Source organism: Myotis nattereri (assembly GCF_964212035.1).
Source record: "Myotis nattereri genome assembly, chromosome: 6".
Classification (NCBI taxonomy): domain Eukaryota; kingdom Metazoa; phylum Chordata; class Mammalia; order Chiroptera; family Vespertilionidae; genus Myotis; species Myotis nattereri.
The window spans coordinates 67481266-67501780 of record NC_138081.1 but is presented as its reverse complement, the minus strand read 5'-3'; the positions used below and the strand labels follow the sequence as shown (position 1 = coordinate 67501780).

The window sequence follows — 20515 nt, the reverse complement described above, 5'->3', positions numbered from 1 at the left end:
CTGCCATTTCACTTTATTTTTAAAGAATAAAGGATCCCCCTGCACTTTCATTTTACTCGCCTTGTTTCCCTTTGCTTTTTAAATTATTACATATTATTGATGATCAGAATCTCCCCCCCCCCCGCCACACACACACACACACACACACACACTATTAAAAATGTCTAGCTTATGACAATGTTTTCATTGGAAAGACACTCGTAGTCTGAGAAAGAGGGGGACCCACCCTGTTGGCAGTTGTCACAGCAGTATAGTATTCTGCTTTTCTTGTCATCGTGCCCTGGGTGAGCTATGGGAAGGTCACCAGGTAGCCTGATGCCAGAGACCTGGAATCCTGCCCCCTCGTTGTTAGACGCATGCAAGCTCCGCACCTTAGGGAACCGGTGTGGGGCAGCCCTCAGGCCCGGGACCAGCCCCGCGGACCAGTGAGCACAGGCTGTACCAGCCGCTCTCCATGAAATCTGGGGTAACAGAAATGAATCCAGGCTAGATCAGCATGAATAACAGCAAAACAAAGTAAATGTCTTAAAGTATCCTGTTTGTGGTTTACTTGAAATGATTGTGGCTGAGACCAAAGGGGGTGGGGGATATACCCCCAGACAAGGCAGAATTGTATATACTAGTTAAACATCAAAGAGAATATAAGAATGCGTGTTTTGCCTGCCTTTTTGATGTTTTCTTATTTCTCATCATATCCCTACTGCTACCAGGAAATTTGCATTTCTTATAAACGACTTCATAGGCATTTCCAAGTCATTTCACAAACTGAAAGAGAAAAATCTGTTTGTGAAATCAAAGTATTTTATAAGCTTTGAAGTAGAAGGAAGAGGCTACTTTTGTTATTAATGAATTTATTGCTTGTGTCTTTTTTTTTTTTTCAAGGAAAAGGCGATTGGAAGAAGAAAAATAAGTATTTCTGGCAGAACTTCCGAAAGAACCAGAAAGGAATAATGAGGCAGACTTCAAAAGGTGCGGAAACGCAGCCGGCGGACAGTAGGGCCTTTTAGCTCTCGAGTGTTCAGCAGCCTGTGCCTCTGATCCAGACGGTTCTGCAAGTTAAAATAACTCATCTCCCGTGCCCCGGAAATGTTCAGCTCCCTGACATTCCTGTCCTTTAAAACTTCGTTCCACTGGGGATTTTCTTTTTTTTTTATTTAATCAAAGAAAACAGAATGGGAAGAGTCAGCAAGCTTTTAAAAAAAAATAGATCTGAGAGCAAAGACCAAATTTTCCGTTTTCTCCACACACCAACCTCTGGAACATCTGTGCCCGCGGAGGTCTACCCTAGAAGGGTCCAGCATTTGTTAGTTTGGGGCTCTCCCCCGTGCCCCGCTGCTCTGGGCCTTAGCCGCTTGGGGCCTCAGCCGTCTTCTGAACTTTCCATGCCGGTCTGTGGCTGGGACAGTTACTGGGTTGTTGCCCTGGAAACTCTATCTGATGGTCTGACATCATGGGAATTTGCCCAGGCTGCTTGCACAGGGAGCCCTGCCCGCCTCCTGGCTGGGTCTTTGTTGTTGTTTATGTAGTAAGTAAACATGTCATCCCGTTGAGGCTGGCTTACATAATTGGTGCTTCCCCAGCATCCAGAGGGGGATGGGAACAGAGCTGCTTCCAGACACAGGCCCGCTGACTCAGGTCAGCATGAGAGGAACATTTTTACTTGGTCCCCAGTTGATATTACTTGGTGGTGGTATTTTGGCGACATCTTAGTGTCCTGCCCTGTTCTCAAGGCTTTTCCACTTTTTCGTACACATAGAAACGAGGAAAGCGGACACAGACAGTGTGCCCGCCAGCCGCACACCTGGCTTCGTTGGCTACCTCCGTGGGGTCAGGTTTTTAATTTGTCTTGCTTAAGGACAGTTCTTCTTAAACACTCTCCGTTTTTCCTCCGATACACACCCAGAATCACTTGTGATTTAAAGGAAACCTTGGGTTCTAACAGAGTCTTGTTGAGGAGGAAGGAAAAGGAGAAAGAACGAGAGAGACGGGGATGGAGGGATGAAGGGTAGGAGCCGGCAGTTAACCGGCTCGAGTAGATTTATTTTAAGAGCCAACCAACTGGCCGTCACCCCCTCCACCCCTGGAGGTGACACAGATAGGAAAATGAATCAAGCCAGCAGGCTTTCCGCTCGCCCCGGACACTCTATTATCCTCCCCCTGCAAGGGGACGAGTGGCAAAGGGAACTTGAGTGCTGCCTCTGGACTGATGGATTACCAAATGGAAATGAGATAGGGAGACTCAGGGGAACATAAATTCCAGGGCAGGTCCTGACGGAAGGGATCCTACAAGTGTGCAGCCAGCCTCTGAGCCCCTGCCCCTTCCTCCAAAGGGCAAATTAAGCCGTAGCCGAGCCTCCTAACGACTCCGAGGCTAGTGAGGTATGTGTGGGGAAGACGGGGCAGACGGAGAAAGATGAGGGACTAGACGGAGGGCTTATTCCCAGCGAGCCTCTTACAGCCACTTCCGACACTTCTCTACCCACCCGCTGGCCAGAGGGACACGCGCCAACGTGGCTCACATGCATCAGAGGCGCCGGCAGTCTGTTTGCTTTGTAGGAAAACACTCTCGAAGTAACCGAACGGTTGTTTTCCTCTGGCTGCCTTCAGGTTCCAGGTGGAAGCTGAGTCCTCCTCACAGTTTGAACTATAAGCACAGCAATTTCATTTGTTCAACCCAGTACCTGAATAGCAAACAGGATATACCACATTTCCCCTGATTTTCGGAGGAATAGCCCTCAGGTAGTGTAGAAGGAGTCCAGTGTCTCTCAGGCCGTACCGCAGCTGGCTCTGTGACCTTTCTCTGTCACAGCAGAGAGCTCTCTCCCACTTTTTCCCAAAATATTTTCTTCTCGTTCATATTCATAATGGGAGGACATAGGGGACCCTCAGTCGAAGGGGCCGAGGCTGCTTGTCTGCTATCGCTGGGTCTTGAATTAGGTCGCTGCCCACCTCTTGCTCCCTGTGGGCTTTCTCCCAAAACTCCTTCACTAGACCCCGCATCACAAATGCTCTGATTTGTTTCATGGTAACATCCATATGTTCTTGGTAACTGTTTCCCAATGAGACGGGCTCATTGGCGTCCGACAGAGCAGCCCATGACTGCTCCTGCTGCTCCATCAGGGATGGACGTCACTGGATGTGCCCACAGTCTGCCTTATTTTTGAATGATGCACTTTCAAGTTTGGCATTCTGATTACCTTTCTTGTTTTCATTCCTATTGTCTCTGATCTCCAATCTCTAGGAGAAGATGTGGGCTATGTTGCGAGCGAGATAACAATGAGCGATGAAGAGCGGATTCAGCTGATGATGATGGTCAAGGAGAAGATGATCACCATTGAGGAGGCACTGGCCAGGGTAAGGCTGCAGGGGTTCGGTTCACATGTGTGAGGGGGGCCTCCTCAGACTTAGAAAGGTTGGGGGCCTTTTGTAAACCAAATGTTTGCGTCTGTCCCTCCACCAAATTCAGATGTTAAGTCCTAACATGTGATGGTATTTGGAGGTGGGGCCTTTGGGAGGTGATTAGGTCATGACGTTATAAAAGAGGCCTTCAGAGAATCCAGCCAGTGTGGCTCAGTAGTTGAGCGTCCACCTATGAACCAGTTTGATTCTAGGTCAAGGCACATGCCCAGGTTGTGGGTACAATCCAGAGGGGGCATGCAGGAGGCAACTGGTCAATGACTCTCATAATTGATGTTTCTATCTCTCTCTTCCCCTTTCTCTCAAATCAATTAAAATATATATACATATGGCCCCAGAGAGCTTCCTCACCCCTCCCACCTTGTGAGGACGCAGGGAGAAGACAGCTGTCTATGAACCAGGAGGCGGGCTCTCACCAGACACTAAATTTGCCAGCACTTTGGTCTTGGACTTCCCAGTCTCAGGAACAGGCATTTCTGTTCGGTATAAGCCACCTCATCTATGGTAATCTGTTATAGCAACATGAACAGACTAAGACAGAGCATCAAAGAGTATAAGAATATGTTATTGAGAGCAGTATTTTGATTATACTTTGGTGGTCATCAGGTACCCATCTTATCAGATAAAATATTGATTCCATTCTATGTGCTTAATATAAGCATTCCATGTTGTAAGATGAAATTTCCATATTCAAGGAATGCACGAATGAATGAATGAATGAATGGCACATATATTGGGCTATTGACCAATTTAACGAGGAAAATGACTGACGGCCGTTGCAAAATTCACAAGCCTTGTAAAATGATTGATAAGAATGTAATGATAAAACTTACTAAGTAAAAACTAAAGAAAATTAAATATTTTACAACCATTATAAAAATCAGTTCTATAAGATACCTTCACAAATTACATTTTGAATTTTAAAACTTAAGCTTTTTATACACCTTAAAATTGTGCTTACATCAGGCTGTGTTTCTCCCACTGCCAGAGACGTGGAGACCCCTGCGTAGACTAGAATAACCCACATCAGGGGAGAAGCTTGTCTGTGTGCCATTTGGAGTTCGGTGATCCCCCAGTGCATCCTTGTATTGGAGAACATTTTGACTATTTTAGATGCAGTTGGCCCACTATGCTTTGTTTATATGAATTCGATCTCGTTGATAGGTATTTTCGTACTGTGAATTATATAGCCATGATTCATACCCCTGAAAACTGAGTTTTTAGGAAACACCACTGTAAACTTCATAAGCATTTGAAGAGAATGAAGTATATGAAATAACTCACAGTGTATTTTTTTGAGTGTGTAATTTAAAAAGGTAGCAACTTCACTTATGTTTTTTATATTTTATTAACTGAATGACTGAATAGTTTAATAAAAGCTAGTGGCATTTCATACATTTTATAATAGTTTTATGATAGATACTCAATATAGGTGCTTTAAAGAAATGAAGCTCAAAAATAAAAGTCAATTTCATTAATTAAAAAAAAAATGTTTAGGGGGAATCTAGGTAATTGGTGTACTAACACAATTTCCAGGTGCTAACTTTAAGAGCACACGTAGCTCTTCGCAAGTAAATTTATGGTATTTAAATCTTGGGCTAGTTCCAGAAGGCTTAAAAGCCCATGAGATATTTGGAAACCACAGTTTATTCACTTACCTGGGTAGTTTTGTGGTATGTGAGTGAGGATGGGAGAGTAAGGAATAAACTCACTTTAAAGCTTTGGATGAAAGAGAACATGATTATTTTGGTGTGATGGTCCCAGCAATGATTGAGCTAGGTTGTAGAGAAATATGTTTGTTGACATTTAAATGGGAGAATTGTCTGTAGGAAATAAGAGATCTGTAACCATGATTTAATAATCATATTTTCTAAAAAACAATATAATACTAAAGATTGCTCATGTGATTTGATCTAGTGACTAAATATTACATAGTTGTTTACCCGATATATGTGTCTGATAAATATGTGTCCACAAGGTCACATCTGTGTGAGAGTTCAAAATAAAGTCCTTAAGATTTTATATATATATATATATATATATGTAGATATATATATAGATATATATATATATCTATATATATATATTTTAAATATACTTTATTGATTTTTTACAGAGAGGAAGGGAGAGGGATAGAGAGTTAGAAACATTGATGAGAGAAAAGCATCGATCAGCTGCCTCCTGCACACCCGCTACTGGGGATGTGCCTGCAACCAAGGTACATGCCCTTGACCGGAATCGAACCCGGGACTCTTCAGTACCCAGACTGACGCTCTATCCAGTGAGCCAAACCAGCTAGGGCAAGATATATATTTTTTAAAAGAGTCCTTGAGTTCTGCTAGTGTTGCACAGTGGTTAAGTGTCAACCCATGAACCAGGAAGTCACAATTCAATTCCTGGTCAGGGCACATACCCTGAGTTGCTGGCTCAATCCCCAGTAGGGGGCATGCAGGAGGCAGCCTATCAATGATTCTCTCTCATCATTGATGTTTCTCTCTCTCCCCCTCTCCCTTCCTCTCTCTGAAATCAACAAAAACATATTTAGGAAAAAAAGTTCTTGATGTTTGTTACTGACTTGACTGATGTTTTGGCATTGTGAACTTTTCTTAATGCCAGTGTCTTACATCAACTTCCTAGAATCAGAGCCTGAATTGAGGATTCTTATGCACATGATTTATTGAGAAACTTCTAAGTGCTGAGAGAGGGAAGCAGAGAAAGAAGCTGGACAGAGATGGGATTTCAGGGAAAGTCTACCCTCAGCCTGATTCCTTAGAGAGTGGGGAGCCCTGGAAGGTGAATTACATTATAGAACTTGTCCTGCTGGAGAAAAAGAGGTTACAAACTGATGGGGGAGCAGTGAGCAGGGAGCAATCAGCCATCAGCAGTCTTCTAGGCATCTCTGGGGAAACAGCTCCTCATGGGGAGACAGCCACGCACAGAGATGCCCCAGATAGGGGATAGGTGAATAGTTTTGTAAAGGGAGTCTGGGCATCTGGTATACCAGAGAACCACTTGATGAACTGGGAACCTGTATGTTTTTGAGTTATTTCCTTGCAGCAGCTATTGGAGCATCAGTCACAGTGATTCTGACAATTAGAGAGGCTTATGGAGAGCAACAAAGTGATTGTGGTTTCCTTTTAATAGATCCCAGGGGGTGAAATCGGAAAGGATTTATCTCAGAGAAGAAGCAGAAAAGAGTTTAATCACTTTTCTCAAGTATATGAGGGATTATTAAACAGTACATCTTCAGGATGCACTGAAGAGTGTTTTATTTTGCTTTATCTCAACTGAGGGCAGAATAAAAGGAAATGAATTAAAATTGCAGCTGGAGGGGATTTGCAGGAGATATAATACAAATGTTCTTCCAATAAGCACTCTTAGAAATGGGAACATTTTAGAATATCTCTCCCTACAGGTCTTTAAGACAGAATAAGCATTACTCTACTAACGATGGCCATTCCCTCTAAGAATTGTGTCACAGACTTCAAGTATAAGAAAACTATAAGACCAGGAAAAATAGGATGTAAGAGAGTATTTCCTCCTCAGACACACACACACACACACACACACACACACACACACACACATTAAAATGTCATTATTTAAAAAATTCTTGGAATTAAACTAACAACTTATAAATTTTATTATATATATATTTATATATATTCTCAATTGAAATGATCAGTTGTTTTTTCTTCATGAAATTATATTTAAGTCAACACTTCTTAAGGAGCAAAGTGGAATATAAAAATATAATTATAAATAAAACCAGGTGGGTTTTTTTTCCTATAAAATGTACTTTAAAATTTTTAGAGATTGTATTTTGTAACAGGATCACTAATAAAACACATAGCCTGTTGAAATTAGGATAACTATAAAAATAAGTGGCCAATATGGAATCTATATTAGAAGAAATACAGGTACTCTTAGGCCCAAAGTAAATGATGGAAATGAACAGATAGCAGAAGAAAAATATTAATTCTGTTTATGATTGACTAATTAGGAATTTGTCTTGTTTTTAAAGATTAAGTTTATTTAGTGGCTCCTAGGAGTCTAGGCTAAGGCTGAGTATAAAAGTAGAGCATAAGCCCTGGCCAGTGTGTTCAGTGGTTAGAGCGAAAGCCATGCACTGACGGGTCACTGGTTCGATTGCTGGTCAGGGGCATGTACCCGGGTTGTGGGTTTGCTCCCCACCCAGGGTTGAGGCATGTGTGGAAGGGAACCAATTGATGTGTCTCTCTCACATCGATGTGTTTCTCTCTGTCTCTCCCTCTCTCTCCCTCCCTCCCTTCCTTCTACTCTCTCTGAAAAGCAATGGAAAAGATACCCTCTGGTGAGGATTACAAAAAAAAGTAGAACACAGACTTGGAGTAAATAAGTAACCCAGGTTGCTCAGGTGGCTGCTATCCCGATAATACAGTGAGAAATCAGCATTGCAGAAACCAGTATATCAAGCATTCTGGTACATAATGTAAACATTCTACAAAGATTAGAACAATACTAATGCAATGCCCTAAAGTACTAGAAAGATTAAAATGAGATTACTGCCCCTGATAGCAAAAGTGCAAATGCCTGGAGTCAGTGTGAGCTCTCCTTTATCCGAGACCACGGGGAGATAATAAGGCTATGGTAATGCGTCTCTTGCTCAGGAGCAGTGTGCTAAGAGCTTCCCTGCCTTCTTAATTCTGGTAGAGTTCCTGTGAGATGGACTCACTGTCATGCCCATTTTCCTGATGGAAGAACTGAGGCACACCTCTCAGCAGCTAAGCTCTTGCTCTTTAATCAATACTGTCTGCCTCCGCCTGGCCTAGCTCCTGTCACATGTGCCCACATAAAGATTGTCATAGCAGAGGTGATGCTTTGGAAAGCAGCTGGAGGGATATTGTCAGTTTGGTGGCTTTGCCATGTCCACGGAGCCCCAGTGGTTGAGGGCAGTGTGACGCCGTCTCCTGGGCTGTCAGGTCAGATGTTTCCATTGTTTGGTGGCTTTATTCATGGAACAAGATTTGATCAGTGCCTTAAATTCATATATAAAAAGTGCTTTAGAGTAAAATTTTAATGCAGTGACGGTTTCATTGTAGCATGCAGCAGAGTTAAATTTCTGTGTGTTTTATGAAAACACACCTGGAACTTTTCACATTTGCCAATTTTCTATAATATTTCCCTTGTCTTTTTGTGTTTTTAAAAAAGTAGTTTCTAAGCGCCAACTCTCAATGTCTCTGCACATATTCTAGATCCATTGTTCTTTTCCTGTCACCCACAAGGGTCCCCAGTAAATCCCATTGTATCTATTAGGTGTCAACATTGAACTGGTCACTTAAACAGTCTAGAACAAGAAGAACAAATGACTTTAAAATACCAGTTTCAGGCTTTCACTGCTTTGTTCAAATGTTCATAGTCTACTGTATCCTGTCTTCTACAAAGAGAGGTAATTCAGAGGCCGAACAGCAAACAAATTTTGCTATAAAATTTACATTGAACTGTGAGAGATGAGTTTTGATGTCAGAGGGAGGACATCGAGGTTCTTCTTGGAAGACAGAATACAAAGAGTCGGTGTGGCTGTTGCTTTAAGTCAGATGAAAAGCCACAGGGGCAGGGCGTGGGTCTTTCCTTTGGTTTTGTGAACCTGGCCTTTGGCTGGCTGGCACTTTGTCACCTATAGTGGCACGAGGAAGGTGCCACCGTGGTCTCTCTGCTGCTTGGTAGACAGTGTTGGCGATTATTTCCATTTCAATCTTCTATTTCCTCTCGTGGCAGCTCAAGGAGTACGAGGCCCAGCACCGGCAGTCAACTGCCTTGGACCCTGCTGACTGGCCGGAAGGCTCTTACCCCACATTCGATGGCTCCTCAAACTGCAATGTAAGTTCGCTTGGTCTTTGAGCATCCTGACCACCTCTAGTGAAAAGGGACGGCCTATGCATGTCAGCCTTGCAATGACTTCCAGCAGTTAACTCCCACCAGGACCTGAAAAGGAGTGGATCTTCTACATGTTAACCTAGTGTTCTTTACCCAATAGAAACTCATCTAGTCAGAATTGGACTATTTCTGCTGTTTTTCTTTTCTAATTGTAGTAACGTACACATAACTTAGAATTTACCATTATGCGCATTTTTAAGTGTTTGTTTCAGTAGCATTAAGTGTATTCATGTTGCTGTGCAACCAGCACCACAGTCCACTTCCAGAGCTTGTTCATCACCTAAAATAGAAATCCCATAACCATTAAATAATTACCTCCTCTCCTCCTCTCCCCACAGCCCCTGGGAAGCGCCATTCCACTTTCAGTCTCTGAATGTGACTATTCTAGGTTCCTCATATAAGTGAAATTATAATATATTTGACCTTTTGGGTCTGGTTTATTTCACTTAGCACAATGTTTGCAAGGTTCATTTATGCTGCAGCATATACTTCATTCCTTTTGGTGGATGATTAAGTGGAATACTGATTCTGCTGTACATAAAAACTGCATTTTGGTTATCCATTCATCTGTTGATAGACACTTGGAGGTTCCCACTTTTGGGCTGTTGTGAATAATGCTGCTCTGATCATTGATATGCAAGTATCTGTTTGAGTCTGCTGTCAATTCCTTTGGGTATATACCTAGTATTGGAATTTCTGAATCAGAAGGTAGTTCTGTGTTTAACTCTTTTGAGGAACCTCCAAACTGTTTTCCATAGGACTAGGCCATTTTACATTCCTGGCAGTAATGTGTGAAAGTTATAATTTATCTACTCCCTTCCCCTATTTTTGGATAATAGTCATCCAATGGATGTGAACTAGTATCTCATTGTCATTTTGATTTTCATTTCCCTAATGACTAAGATGTTGATTATTGTTTTATGTGTTTATTGGCCATTTGTATATCCTTGGAGGAATGTCTATTCAAGTTCTTTGTCCATTCTTGAATTGGGTTTTATTTTGTTGTTGGTTGTTAAGTTGTGGCAGTTCTTTATATATCCTGGGTGTTAAGCTCTTATTGGATACACGATTTGTAAATATTTACTTCCATTCTATGGGTTGCCTTTTCATAGTGTAATTTGTACTTTTCTTTTGTTGCCTATACTTTAGTCTCATATCCAAGAAATCATTGCCAAGTTTAAGGTCATGAAGGCTTTCTCCTATATTTTCATTTAAGAGTTTTATAGTTTTAGCTCTTGAAGTTTAGTTCTTTGACCCATATTCGGTTAATGTTTGCATATGATGTAACATATGGGTCCAGCTTCATCCTTTTGCAGGTAGGTATCCAGTTTTCCTGAACCATTTTTTATTTTAATTTTTTATTGATTTCAGAGAGGAAGGGAGAAGTAGAGAGAGAGAGAGAAACATCAATGATGAAAGAGAATCATTTATTGGCTGCCTCCTGTACAACCCCCACTGGGGATCGAGCCCACAACTCAGGCATGTGCCTTTGACCGGAATCGAGCCTGGGACTCTTCAGTCTGCAGGCCCGCACCCTAGCCCAGTGGTCGGCAAACTCATTAGTCAACAGAGCCAAATATCAACAGTACAACAATTGAAATTTCTTTTGAGAGCCAATTTTTTTAAACTTAAACTATATAGGTAGGTACATTGTTATTAACTTAATTAGAGTACTCCTAAAGCTTAGGAAGAGCCACCCTCAAGGGGCCAAAGAGCTGAATGTGGCTCGCGAGCCGCAGTTTGCTGACCACTGCCCTAGCCACTGGGCCAAATCAGCTAGGGCGAGAATTTTACTTTTCATTTTCCATATTTGTGGATTATTATTCATGCTGTTTTAATGTGACCAAAACAGTGCTTCTTAAACTACAAGTTCCACAGGGATTTTAGGAATTAAAATTCCAATGTTTCAAGTCTGCATTTCATGGTGCCATCATCAAACTGGCAAGTCTTCTGTTATGGACCAGTTTTGTTTGTTAGGGCATCTGTTTCTTAATATCTGGAAGCAACTCTACCTTCACATAGTCAGCCTCTTTCTTCTGTCTATGATCCACATAGCCAGTCGTATTTCTAAAACATACCTTTTTCCTTGCAAGCCTGTGTTTTTAAAAAGGCTGATTGTTTCCTGGTTCTATCCTATACATTCCAAAGTTTTTGGATGTGATCGTGCTTTAAATCAATTTCTCCACTCTCGCCTGTCACCTCCTCTCCCAGTAGTCTCCACTCCAGCCACATTGGACCCTGCATGCGTTACTGAATGCAGCTTGTATTTTCACGCTTTCTGTTTTCGTTCAGGCAATTTCCTTGGCCTAAAATGTATTCCTTCAAATTGCAGGTGAAAATTTATGCATCCTGCAAAGTGAAGCCAAACTGCCTATGAAACTTCTTTTAACCTCCTCTTGTAGAGTTGATTGCCTCCTATTCTGTGCGTTTGCAAAACCAGCTTTACATGAAGCCTGAAGTTATACTAGGGTACTAGAATTCTTTGTTACATATTCCTACCCCCTCGGACGTTGTGAGCTCCTTGAGCAAGAAAGGCATGCTGTGTTACTATGTCTCTAGTGAGTGCCTAGCTTCGTGTCCAGCACATGTTGTGTGTTTGAAAAATGTTTAGGGAACAAAGTTGTATTTGAATGTTTTTGCTTCCTGGCTGCTTTGGAGCATGTTTTATGTTTTGCAACTACACACTCAGTCTTTGCCTTTGTTTGCAACTAAGCAACAATTGATGGCTTATCAGAAGTAAATAGAACCCCCCTGCTACCTTCTTTTCCATGATTTCGAGAATCCAGCACCAGATTTCCATTGCAGCTAAGAAAAATCCCCAAAAGATTATTATATTAATTTGGAAGCCTTGCCTGGGTTGCTCTCGTGTGAAGGAGACTGAGACGTTGCCATTTATGATAATAAATGTGTTATGCGCTGGCCAGCAGCATGTCCTGGGACTCTGAGGTAATCAGAAGAACCATGGCGGTGGTTTGCAGTGTGCCTTTTCGGGTCTCTTATCCCCAACTCCTAAATCTAACATACTGTAGATGTAATTCATGAACCTAAGGAATCATGAAGAATAAACACAGTAACCCAGGACTGATGTGAGTCAAACCCAACTCGGGGAAGAACACAAAGACCCGGTTGTCCACAGTAGGTCCTTTAGTGAGACCCACTGTGCACTGTCCTGATTAACAGCATCTGAGTCAAGGGAGGGGGAGAAGACTGTCCATTCAGAGAACCAGGACTGTCTTAACACCCCACACACTGCGACGGCACGGCGAGAGGCTTGGCTCATTTAGAAAACAGTTAATATAACTTGAGTGCTCTAGCTTTGAGTGAGGTGCTAAGAAAGCATTCTTTCAATATATATATATTTCTTTATTGATTTCAGAGAGGAAGGAAGAGGGAGAGAGAGAGAGATAGAAACATCAATGATGAGAGAGAATCATCGATTGGCTGCCTCCTGCATGCCTCCTACTGGGGATTGAGCCCACAACCTGGGCATGTGCCCTTGGCTGGAATTGAACTTGGGACCCTTCAGTCCACAGGCTGACGCTCTGTCCACTGAGCCAAACCAGCTAGGGCAAGAAAGCATTCTTCTTTTTTTTCTTTATTGATTAAGGTATTACATGTGTGTCTTATCCCCCCATTGCCCCCCTCACCCACTCATTCCCTTACCCCCCTGGTGTCTGTGTCCATTGATTAGGCTTATATGCATGCATACAAGTCCTTTGGTTGACTCTCCCCCTTCCCCCCACACTCCCCTACCTTCCCTCTGAGGTTTGACAGTCTGATTGATGCTTCTCTGTCTCTGGATCTGTTTTTGTTCATCAGTGTATGTTATTAATTATATTCCACAAATGAGTGAGATCACATGATATTTATCTTTCTCTGACTGGCTTATTTCGCTTAGCATAATGTTCTCCAGTTCCATCCATGCTGTTGCAAGTGGTAACAATTCCTTCTTTTTTACTGCAGCGTAGTATTCCATTGTGTAGATGTACCATAGCTTTTTAATGCACTCATCTGCTGATGGGCACTTAGGCTGTTTCCAAGTCTTAGCTATGGTGAATTGTGCTGCTATGAACATAGGAGTGCATATATCCTTTCTGAATGGTGTTTCTAGTTTCTTGGGATATATTCCTAGAAGTGGGATTACTGGGTCAAATGGGAGTTCCATTTTTAGTTTTTTGAGGGAACTCCATACTGTTCTCCACAGTGGCTGCACCAGTCTGCATTCCCACCGGCAGTGCACGAGGGTTCCTGTTTCTCTGCATCCTCGCCAGCACTTGTCATTTGTTGATTTGTTGATGATAGCCATTCAGACAGGTGTTGAGATGGTACCTCATTGTCATTTTATTTTGCATCTCTCTGATGATTAGGGACTTTGAGCATGTTTCCATATGTCTCTTGGCCTTCCTTATGTCCTCTTTCAAGAAGTATCTATTTAGGTTCATTGCCCATTTTTTGATTGGGTTGTTTATCTTCCTTTTGTTAAGTTGTATGAGTTCCCTGTAAATGTTGGCAATTAAACCCTTGGTTTGTTGGACTTCTTTCAGAGGGTGAACCAGAACCATCACCTCATATAAACTGTCAGAATGAATGGGTTCTTCTTAAAAGGTGGACATTTCATTCCTTGAGCAGTTCTTTGTTTGTTTGGGGGATATCTACGAAGTGCTTGCTGTGTACCAGGCATAGTGCTCAACATTCGGGTTCCAAAGGTGGAATGAAGGAGAAAGAAACAGGCATCCATACACTGCAGTGCGGGGGTTAAAGTCACCCCTGCAGAGACTCAAGCTGCCATGAACACACTTACACTATTGCTTTTTTAGTAAACTTTCTTCATAGATGCCTCAAAGATAAAGTCAGCCAAGCCTAGTTGGACAAAGGGCCAGGAAGACCATATGCTCCCTCCAATTCAGCACAATCTTCCAGAAGCTCTGGGGGATGATTTCCCTGTCTGCTGAGGGATGTAGAAAAGACAGGCTATTCAGCATTGGAGAGAGTGTTCTGAAACTGTATTATTGACCCCGTGTATTTTGCTAGCTGACTTTCTGCAGTCACCCTGTTCATGGCCACTTCCAGTCACACTGTTCATTCCTACAGCCACCCATGGTTGGCACTGAAGTTCGCTTGAACTTCACTGAAATCCTTCACTGAAATCACGCCTCTTACCCTGACTTCAGTCTGTCCTGTGTTTTTGTGGAAACTCAAGTGAAACTCCATCCAAAATATTCCTTCTCAGTTATTCTGGATTTGTCAGATAACAGAGTAATTAATTACAGATAATCCCCCCCCCCCCCCCCCTGTGTCCTACTATGGCTGCCATGGGTTAGGCGCTTTGATTATCTTTTGTGCAAGAGTCAGGGTTTTTCCGTTTTCTATCGATTCTTTTCTGCACTGAGATGTAAATAGCCCACTGGCCATAGCCTGGAATGCCCAGGCCATGGAAGTTTCGGGGATCATAAGGCCTTTGTCACCAGACCTCAATGCCTATATTGATGTCTGTCCTGCTTTAGGATTTCATTTGCATTGATTTATAGGCTTCCCCACCCCCGTAACTGGCATTAGATAATTGCATGTTGCTTCACAATACATCCATGGTCACATTTCTGGTTTCCAAGAATGTAAAGTACTAAAGATAGTTACCAAGGGAAGTGAAAAATAGCTTTCTCTTTGCCAGAAGAGAATCAGTTCTCTGCTGCTTTTCGTTAATAATAAACTTCTGTCGTGAGTGTTCGAGTTGTTAAAAAAAAAGTTTCTGGTTGAGCCCTTGATTCCTTGTTAAATATCTGAATGTTTGTTTTAATTTTTTTTCATTTTATTTTGGTAAATTTTGTTTTCATTTGCCTCCTTCAGGGGAAAGGTTATAAGACTTCTCATTTTAAGCTTTCAACTTTGTGCCTGGAGGTTCAGTTTACCTTCTGGTTAAGAAAATGCTTAAAGAAAGTATGCTCTCCATCTTTTTGGGGTTTATTTTTTTCCCTAGGCGTAAGTTTTAGTGAATCATAGTTTTTATGTTTCTGTAAAATTGGTACTTAAGAGTCAGTGACCTGTACCTGGTGCTTAAATAGTAATGAAAATGCTTGCAGTGAAGAAACACGAGAAACTGTCAAATGGTAAATTATTTGATCATGATGCTATTTAAATTATCTTCTAAAACCTGTGATGTATAAAGAAAAAAACTGAAGTGACAATAAGGCCAGTAAAGCTCCAAAACTGTTAGAAGCCAACGGTAAACATCTGTTTTGGTCCCGTTCCGTTGTTTTGCTTTATCCAGAATATGTTCCAGAAAAAGTTGGAATTGTGTTTCTGTGTCTGGAGCTCTTTAGTAGGATGAAGCAACCACGGCGAAATATTTTGTAGCTGAGTTATTTTGTAAAGCCAGTCATCATTTCATAACTGATCACTTTTACATTTGGGGAAATTCAGAGTTGGAAAAGATCTGTGAGAAGAATGCTATACTGATGTCGTAACTGCGGTGTTATAATAATACCTTACGTCCGTGTGTGCATCTCTTTAGAGCCTTTCATTCCAACTCTAAATATATCTTTGCCACTAACGTGGCCTGAGCTACAGGGGAGCCAGGGGATTGAACTGTGTTTAAAGTTTTGGGTAACAGAGAGACAGAACACCAGGTGGCCATTTCTTCCTTTTACAAAGTACTATTTTAAGTGTTTCCTTGATTGAGGACTTTCAAGGTCTCCACTAAAATATCCCCGTATTATGAGATATTTTGGGTGGCATAATGCAAGATTGTTCAATCTTTTGGGAGCCTTCTAAAATTATGAACCATAAACTTGTGTCTTACCAGCAGACATTTTACTCAGGCTTATGGAGACATTTCACCTGCCTTGTTAGCTACCATTGTCTTTAAGCCAGAGATTTCAGGTTCAGTGTTTTGGTAGAAAAGGTGCCCACAGCCTTCGTCTAACCTAGAGCTTCCCAAGAGCTAACAGGCTGAAATCCAGGAGAACCTCCCACAAAGTTACTTTTCTGATAGTTCTTACAGTGAATGGCTTAATTTCTGTTATGGCCAAAGAAAAGGCTAATGGTTCAGTCACTTCGTGCACGGGTGCCCCTTGCGGAGTAGAGTGGAGTGCCCTTCTGTTCCTCTGAAGGTCGTCCATGTATCCAAGGTGTCCTTGTTACATGTTCTGGGTCCAATAAGATGTTGAAAAGATTGGCTAGTCTTCATGTGTTTATTTTGAATATGTTTCTTTTACAGGGTGAATTTCTAGACATTGTCCATAAAATAAAATGTATCTTGTTTTATTTTTATATTTCAAAGATATTAAAAGAAAATGTAAATGAAATATCATTAGCTTTCTCCATTGGGGGGCATTCCTAAAGAAGATTCCTAAAGAAGACTTTTAAAAATGCCCAGTTGGTATGGTTTAGTGGTTGAGCGTTGAACCATGCACCAGGAGGTCACCAGTTCTATTCCCGGTCAGGGCACATGGTGGGGTTGCTGGCTTGATCCCCAGCAGGCGGTGTGCAGGAGGCAGCTGATCAATGTTGATGTTTCTCTTTCATCGATGTTTCTATCTCACCCTCTCCCCTCCTCTCTCCCTAAAACCAATAAAAACATTAAAAAAAATAAAACATAAGAATGACAATACATGGTGAATATACAAATTTTTCTTCCACCATTAGATATTCTCAGCAATTGAAAAAATACATGATTTTCATATTCTTGCTGACTTTGAGTGAATAGTTACTGAATGGATAACTTATGTGAAAATTAACATATACCACAGTATTAGAGTTGGCATTATAGGTTCAGTAAAGGCATCTGCACAAAACGGATGACCATCTGTCTACTTTTAGGCTCTTATATTATTGTGTTTTGTAAGAACATTTAAGAGAGGGTAAATTCCAAACATAAAAATAACTTACATTTCTGAATAAACTGTGCCTTTAGTGGCTTTTTAAAAATATCTCTTTTGGTAGAGATTTTTTTTTTTTAAATCCTCACCCGAGGATATTTTTTCCCATTGATTTTTTTTTTTTTTCCCAGAGAGAGTGGAGGAGAGGGTAGAGGTGGGAAGAGAGACACATCGATTGGTTGCCACCCGTTTGCATCGGGGCCAGGGAGAGGACTTGCAAACAAGGAATGTGCCCTTGACCAGGAATCGAACCTGTCTGCAGGCTGATGCTCTAAGCACTGAGCAAAACTGGTCAGGGTGCTACAGGATTTTCCCCCTTAATTCTTATGCTATGGGTTTTAGCTTAAAGGCTTCTGATTGGCAAGGTCAGTTTTGATAGGGGCTAGAAAATGGGTCTGCTGTTGAAGCTGTGATGGTGATATTAGCTAGGACTAAACTTAGGATGGTTAGATGTGTTCTTCAGCTCTTTATTTCTTCTTTTTAAAATAACTTTTAAAAATAGGTTTTTATTGATTTTAGGAAAAGAGAGATAGAAACATCCATTGGATGCCTCCTCCACGCCCCCTACTGGGAATCGAGCCCAAGAACCGGGCAGGTGCCTGGACTAAGAATTAAACCTGTGACCTCTTGTTGCATGGAAAGTCACTGAACTAACTGAGCCACACTGGTCAGGGCTGGCTCTTTATTTCTTGAACAGAGAAAGAGCTTTCATCATTTGACCTGTAACAGGACCAGGAGAAAGAGAAATATGGCCCAGCAATAATTTGCCTGAGGGCATTTACAATTTGCCTTGGGATATCAGCAGTTCTTTATACCATGCTTTGTTGCATTGGGCTCCAATAATCAACACTTTTCTAAATTTTCCTAAATGTAACTGTGTTAGAAGTAACTTTTGTTGATCCTGGTCTTTAAATGCATACTTGAAGCCTTTGGATGATTATTCAGACATTTATAGATACTTCGTAAAATTTTTTTTAAAAAAATTTGGCTAATGTACGGGAGGAAATATTGCTCTCAATTTTAATAAAAGTCATTTTGAGACTAAAGTGATAGTAAAATAAAATTCTCTTTCATTCCATGGAACAATATGCACAGAGAAGTGTTTGAGAAAAGTAAGTGTGTTCACACCAGCTAGAAGCTGACTGAGAAGCACTGCTTAGATGACTTGTCATTTCCCACAGCACCCTCCCATCCCCAGCCTTCGCCCTGGGACCAGGGCCAAAGTTTGAGGCGTGTGTTTGCTGTGAGTACTTATGATCATCATATTTTAAAAAGTTAGACAAGAAGGAGGCTCTGGTCTTGGGAAAACCAGGCATTCGCCAGCGTGGGCAGGCGAGGGAGCTGGTTAAGCTCACAGACTGGAGTCAGATGTTGACTTCAGACCCTTGCTCTGCCATCTATTAACTCTGCATCTGTGGGCAAACTGCTTCATCTCTTTGTGCCTCAGTTTCCTCCCCTGGAAAACAGGGGCAAGCATATCTATCCCATATAGGTGTTGCAAGGATGAAATGGCACAAAGTAATCAAGGAGGGTCGGCTTCTAGTACATTCCATGAGGATATTCTACCTTTCCATGAGCTGTTATTCTTAAAATACTTGAGTTCCCGTAAAAGTGCTATTTTTGTGCATACCATTAACAGGGTAGCAATGCTTATACTGAGCAGAGAGGCTGGACTTGTCAGAAGCTTAATGCAAATAGTGCATGTTTACTTGGTTATGCTTTTACCAATCATGTAATCAGTTTATTTTCTATTTCAGAAGGTAGTATTGTGTAAGCAGGCTTAGAGGCGAGTCCGGTATGATTTCAGTAAGCGTGTTTGGCCTCAGGAGTACTGTTTAGGAAGCATAAGCAATTAATTGTACTGAACTCATCTCGGGCCATAGAGCGCTCATAAGGTGTGGGTGCGGGCTTCTATCCTGTTGTGTTGAAAGGCACTCTCAAAGCGACCCCAGAAATAACTGGAAATTTGGTTCTTTGCACCTGGCAAGCTAACCAGGTACCTCTGTTACCTCCCCTGGTTTGCACAATTACAGGGAGTTGAAGGTGTTGCCTGCAGACCCTCTTCCACATACTAAGGGCCACATGAATAAAGATAAATAATGACAAAATGACTTGAACGTAGCAGTTTTTTAAAAGTATGTTATTGTTGATTTCAGAGAAAGGAAGGGAGAGGGAGAGAGAGACATCAGTGATGAGAATCATGGATCCGCTGCCTCCTGCATGCCTTACACTGGGGCTCGAGCCTGAAACCTGGGCATGTGCCCTGACTGGGAATCAAACCGTGTCCTCCTGGTTCATGGATCAACACTCAACCACTGAACCACACCAGCTGGGCTGAGGGTAGCTATTTTTGAAAAATTTTAAATTTAAGATAGTGTTTGATACAGCCTGGTTTGTTGTTTCTCACGTTAGGAACCGGAGATACTAGCCTTTGAACTATAAACACAGCAGTTTCATTTGTTCAACCCAGTACCTGAATAGCAAACAGGATATACCACATTTCCCCTGCTAGCTGGTTTTATCTTAAATTTTGATTGTAATGTAATCTGAGTTAAGGTTTGGCATGTAGATTTGTAATGCCAGTTTCTTACTTTGATCTCGGGAGTAACCTCAGGGAGGTTGGCGATAAGAGAGGATTTTGATCACTTGATTAATGCTATTGATTCATCACATGTTAATTCCTGCTTAAATCCTTTGCTGTAATGACAAACCTTGGGTAACGGATGGGTTGGAGAGATGCCCAGGCCCTAGGGGGTTCGTGAGTAGGATCCTGATTGAGGGCTTCCCCAACCTAAGCTAAGGTATTAAAGTCACAGGCTGCCCATCCCTTTAGGTCCATTTGAATTTTAAGTCACCACAGTTTCCCATTATAGCAAAACTCCTATCACTAGAGTCAGTCATCAGACAATGCGATTCCTTTGAAAAGCAATATTTTAACAGCCAAATATGAATTCACATTATTCACAAGATAATTTCTTTAGAAATCTCCCCTTCTTCTGTTCTCTGTCCCTTTTCCTTGTTGTACCAGACCACACCCTTTGCTGTCCTAGTGTTGACTGTACTATGTTACTAGTATGATGCTAACAGCATTGCCTGCTCAGTTTGTAACAGGACACTTCTTACCTGGCACTTTGGATCCAGACTGTAGGTGAAAGAATGTCATCTTGAATATTCTTTTACATATACATTTTGCATTTATTTAGTATCTACTACATGCCAGTCCCTATACACAGGGAGCTTGTATTTAAGAAGAAGAGAATACAAGTGGGTAGCGTGAGTGGGACCTTAATTGGGATATATCTACTAGT

The 20515-nt window shown here is 41.7% G+C and overlaps 1 protein-coding gene across 2 annotated transcripts in view; it reads left to right on the top strand.

Moving 5' to 3' along the window:
- Positions 1-20515, top strand: part of SASH1 (SAM and SH3 domain containing 1) — a 163887-nt gene that overhangs the window by 94681 nt on the left and 48691 nt on the right. For both annotated transcript variants that reach the window (XM_081094037.1, XM_081094036.1), the window contains exons 6-8: positions 883-969; positions 3242-3354; positions 9175-9276. In XM_081094037.1, the coding sequence (XP_080950163.1) occupies positions 883-969; positions 3242-3354; positions 9175-9276 (302 nt within the window). The remainder of the gene's footprint in view (positions 1-882; positions 970-3241; positions 3355-9174; positions 9277-20515) is intronic.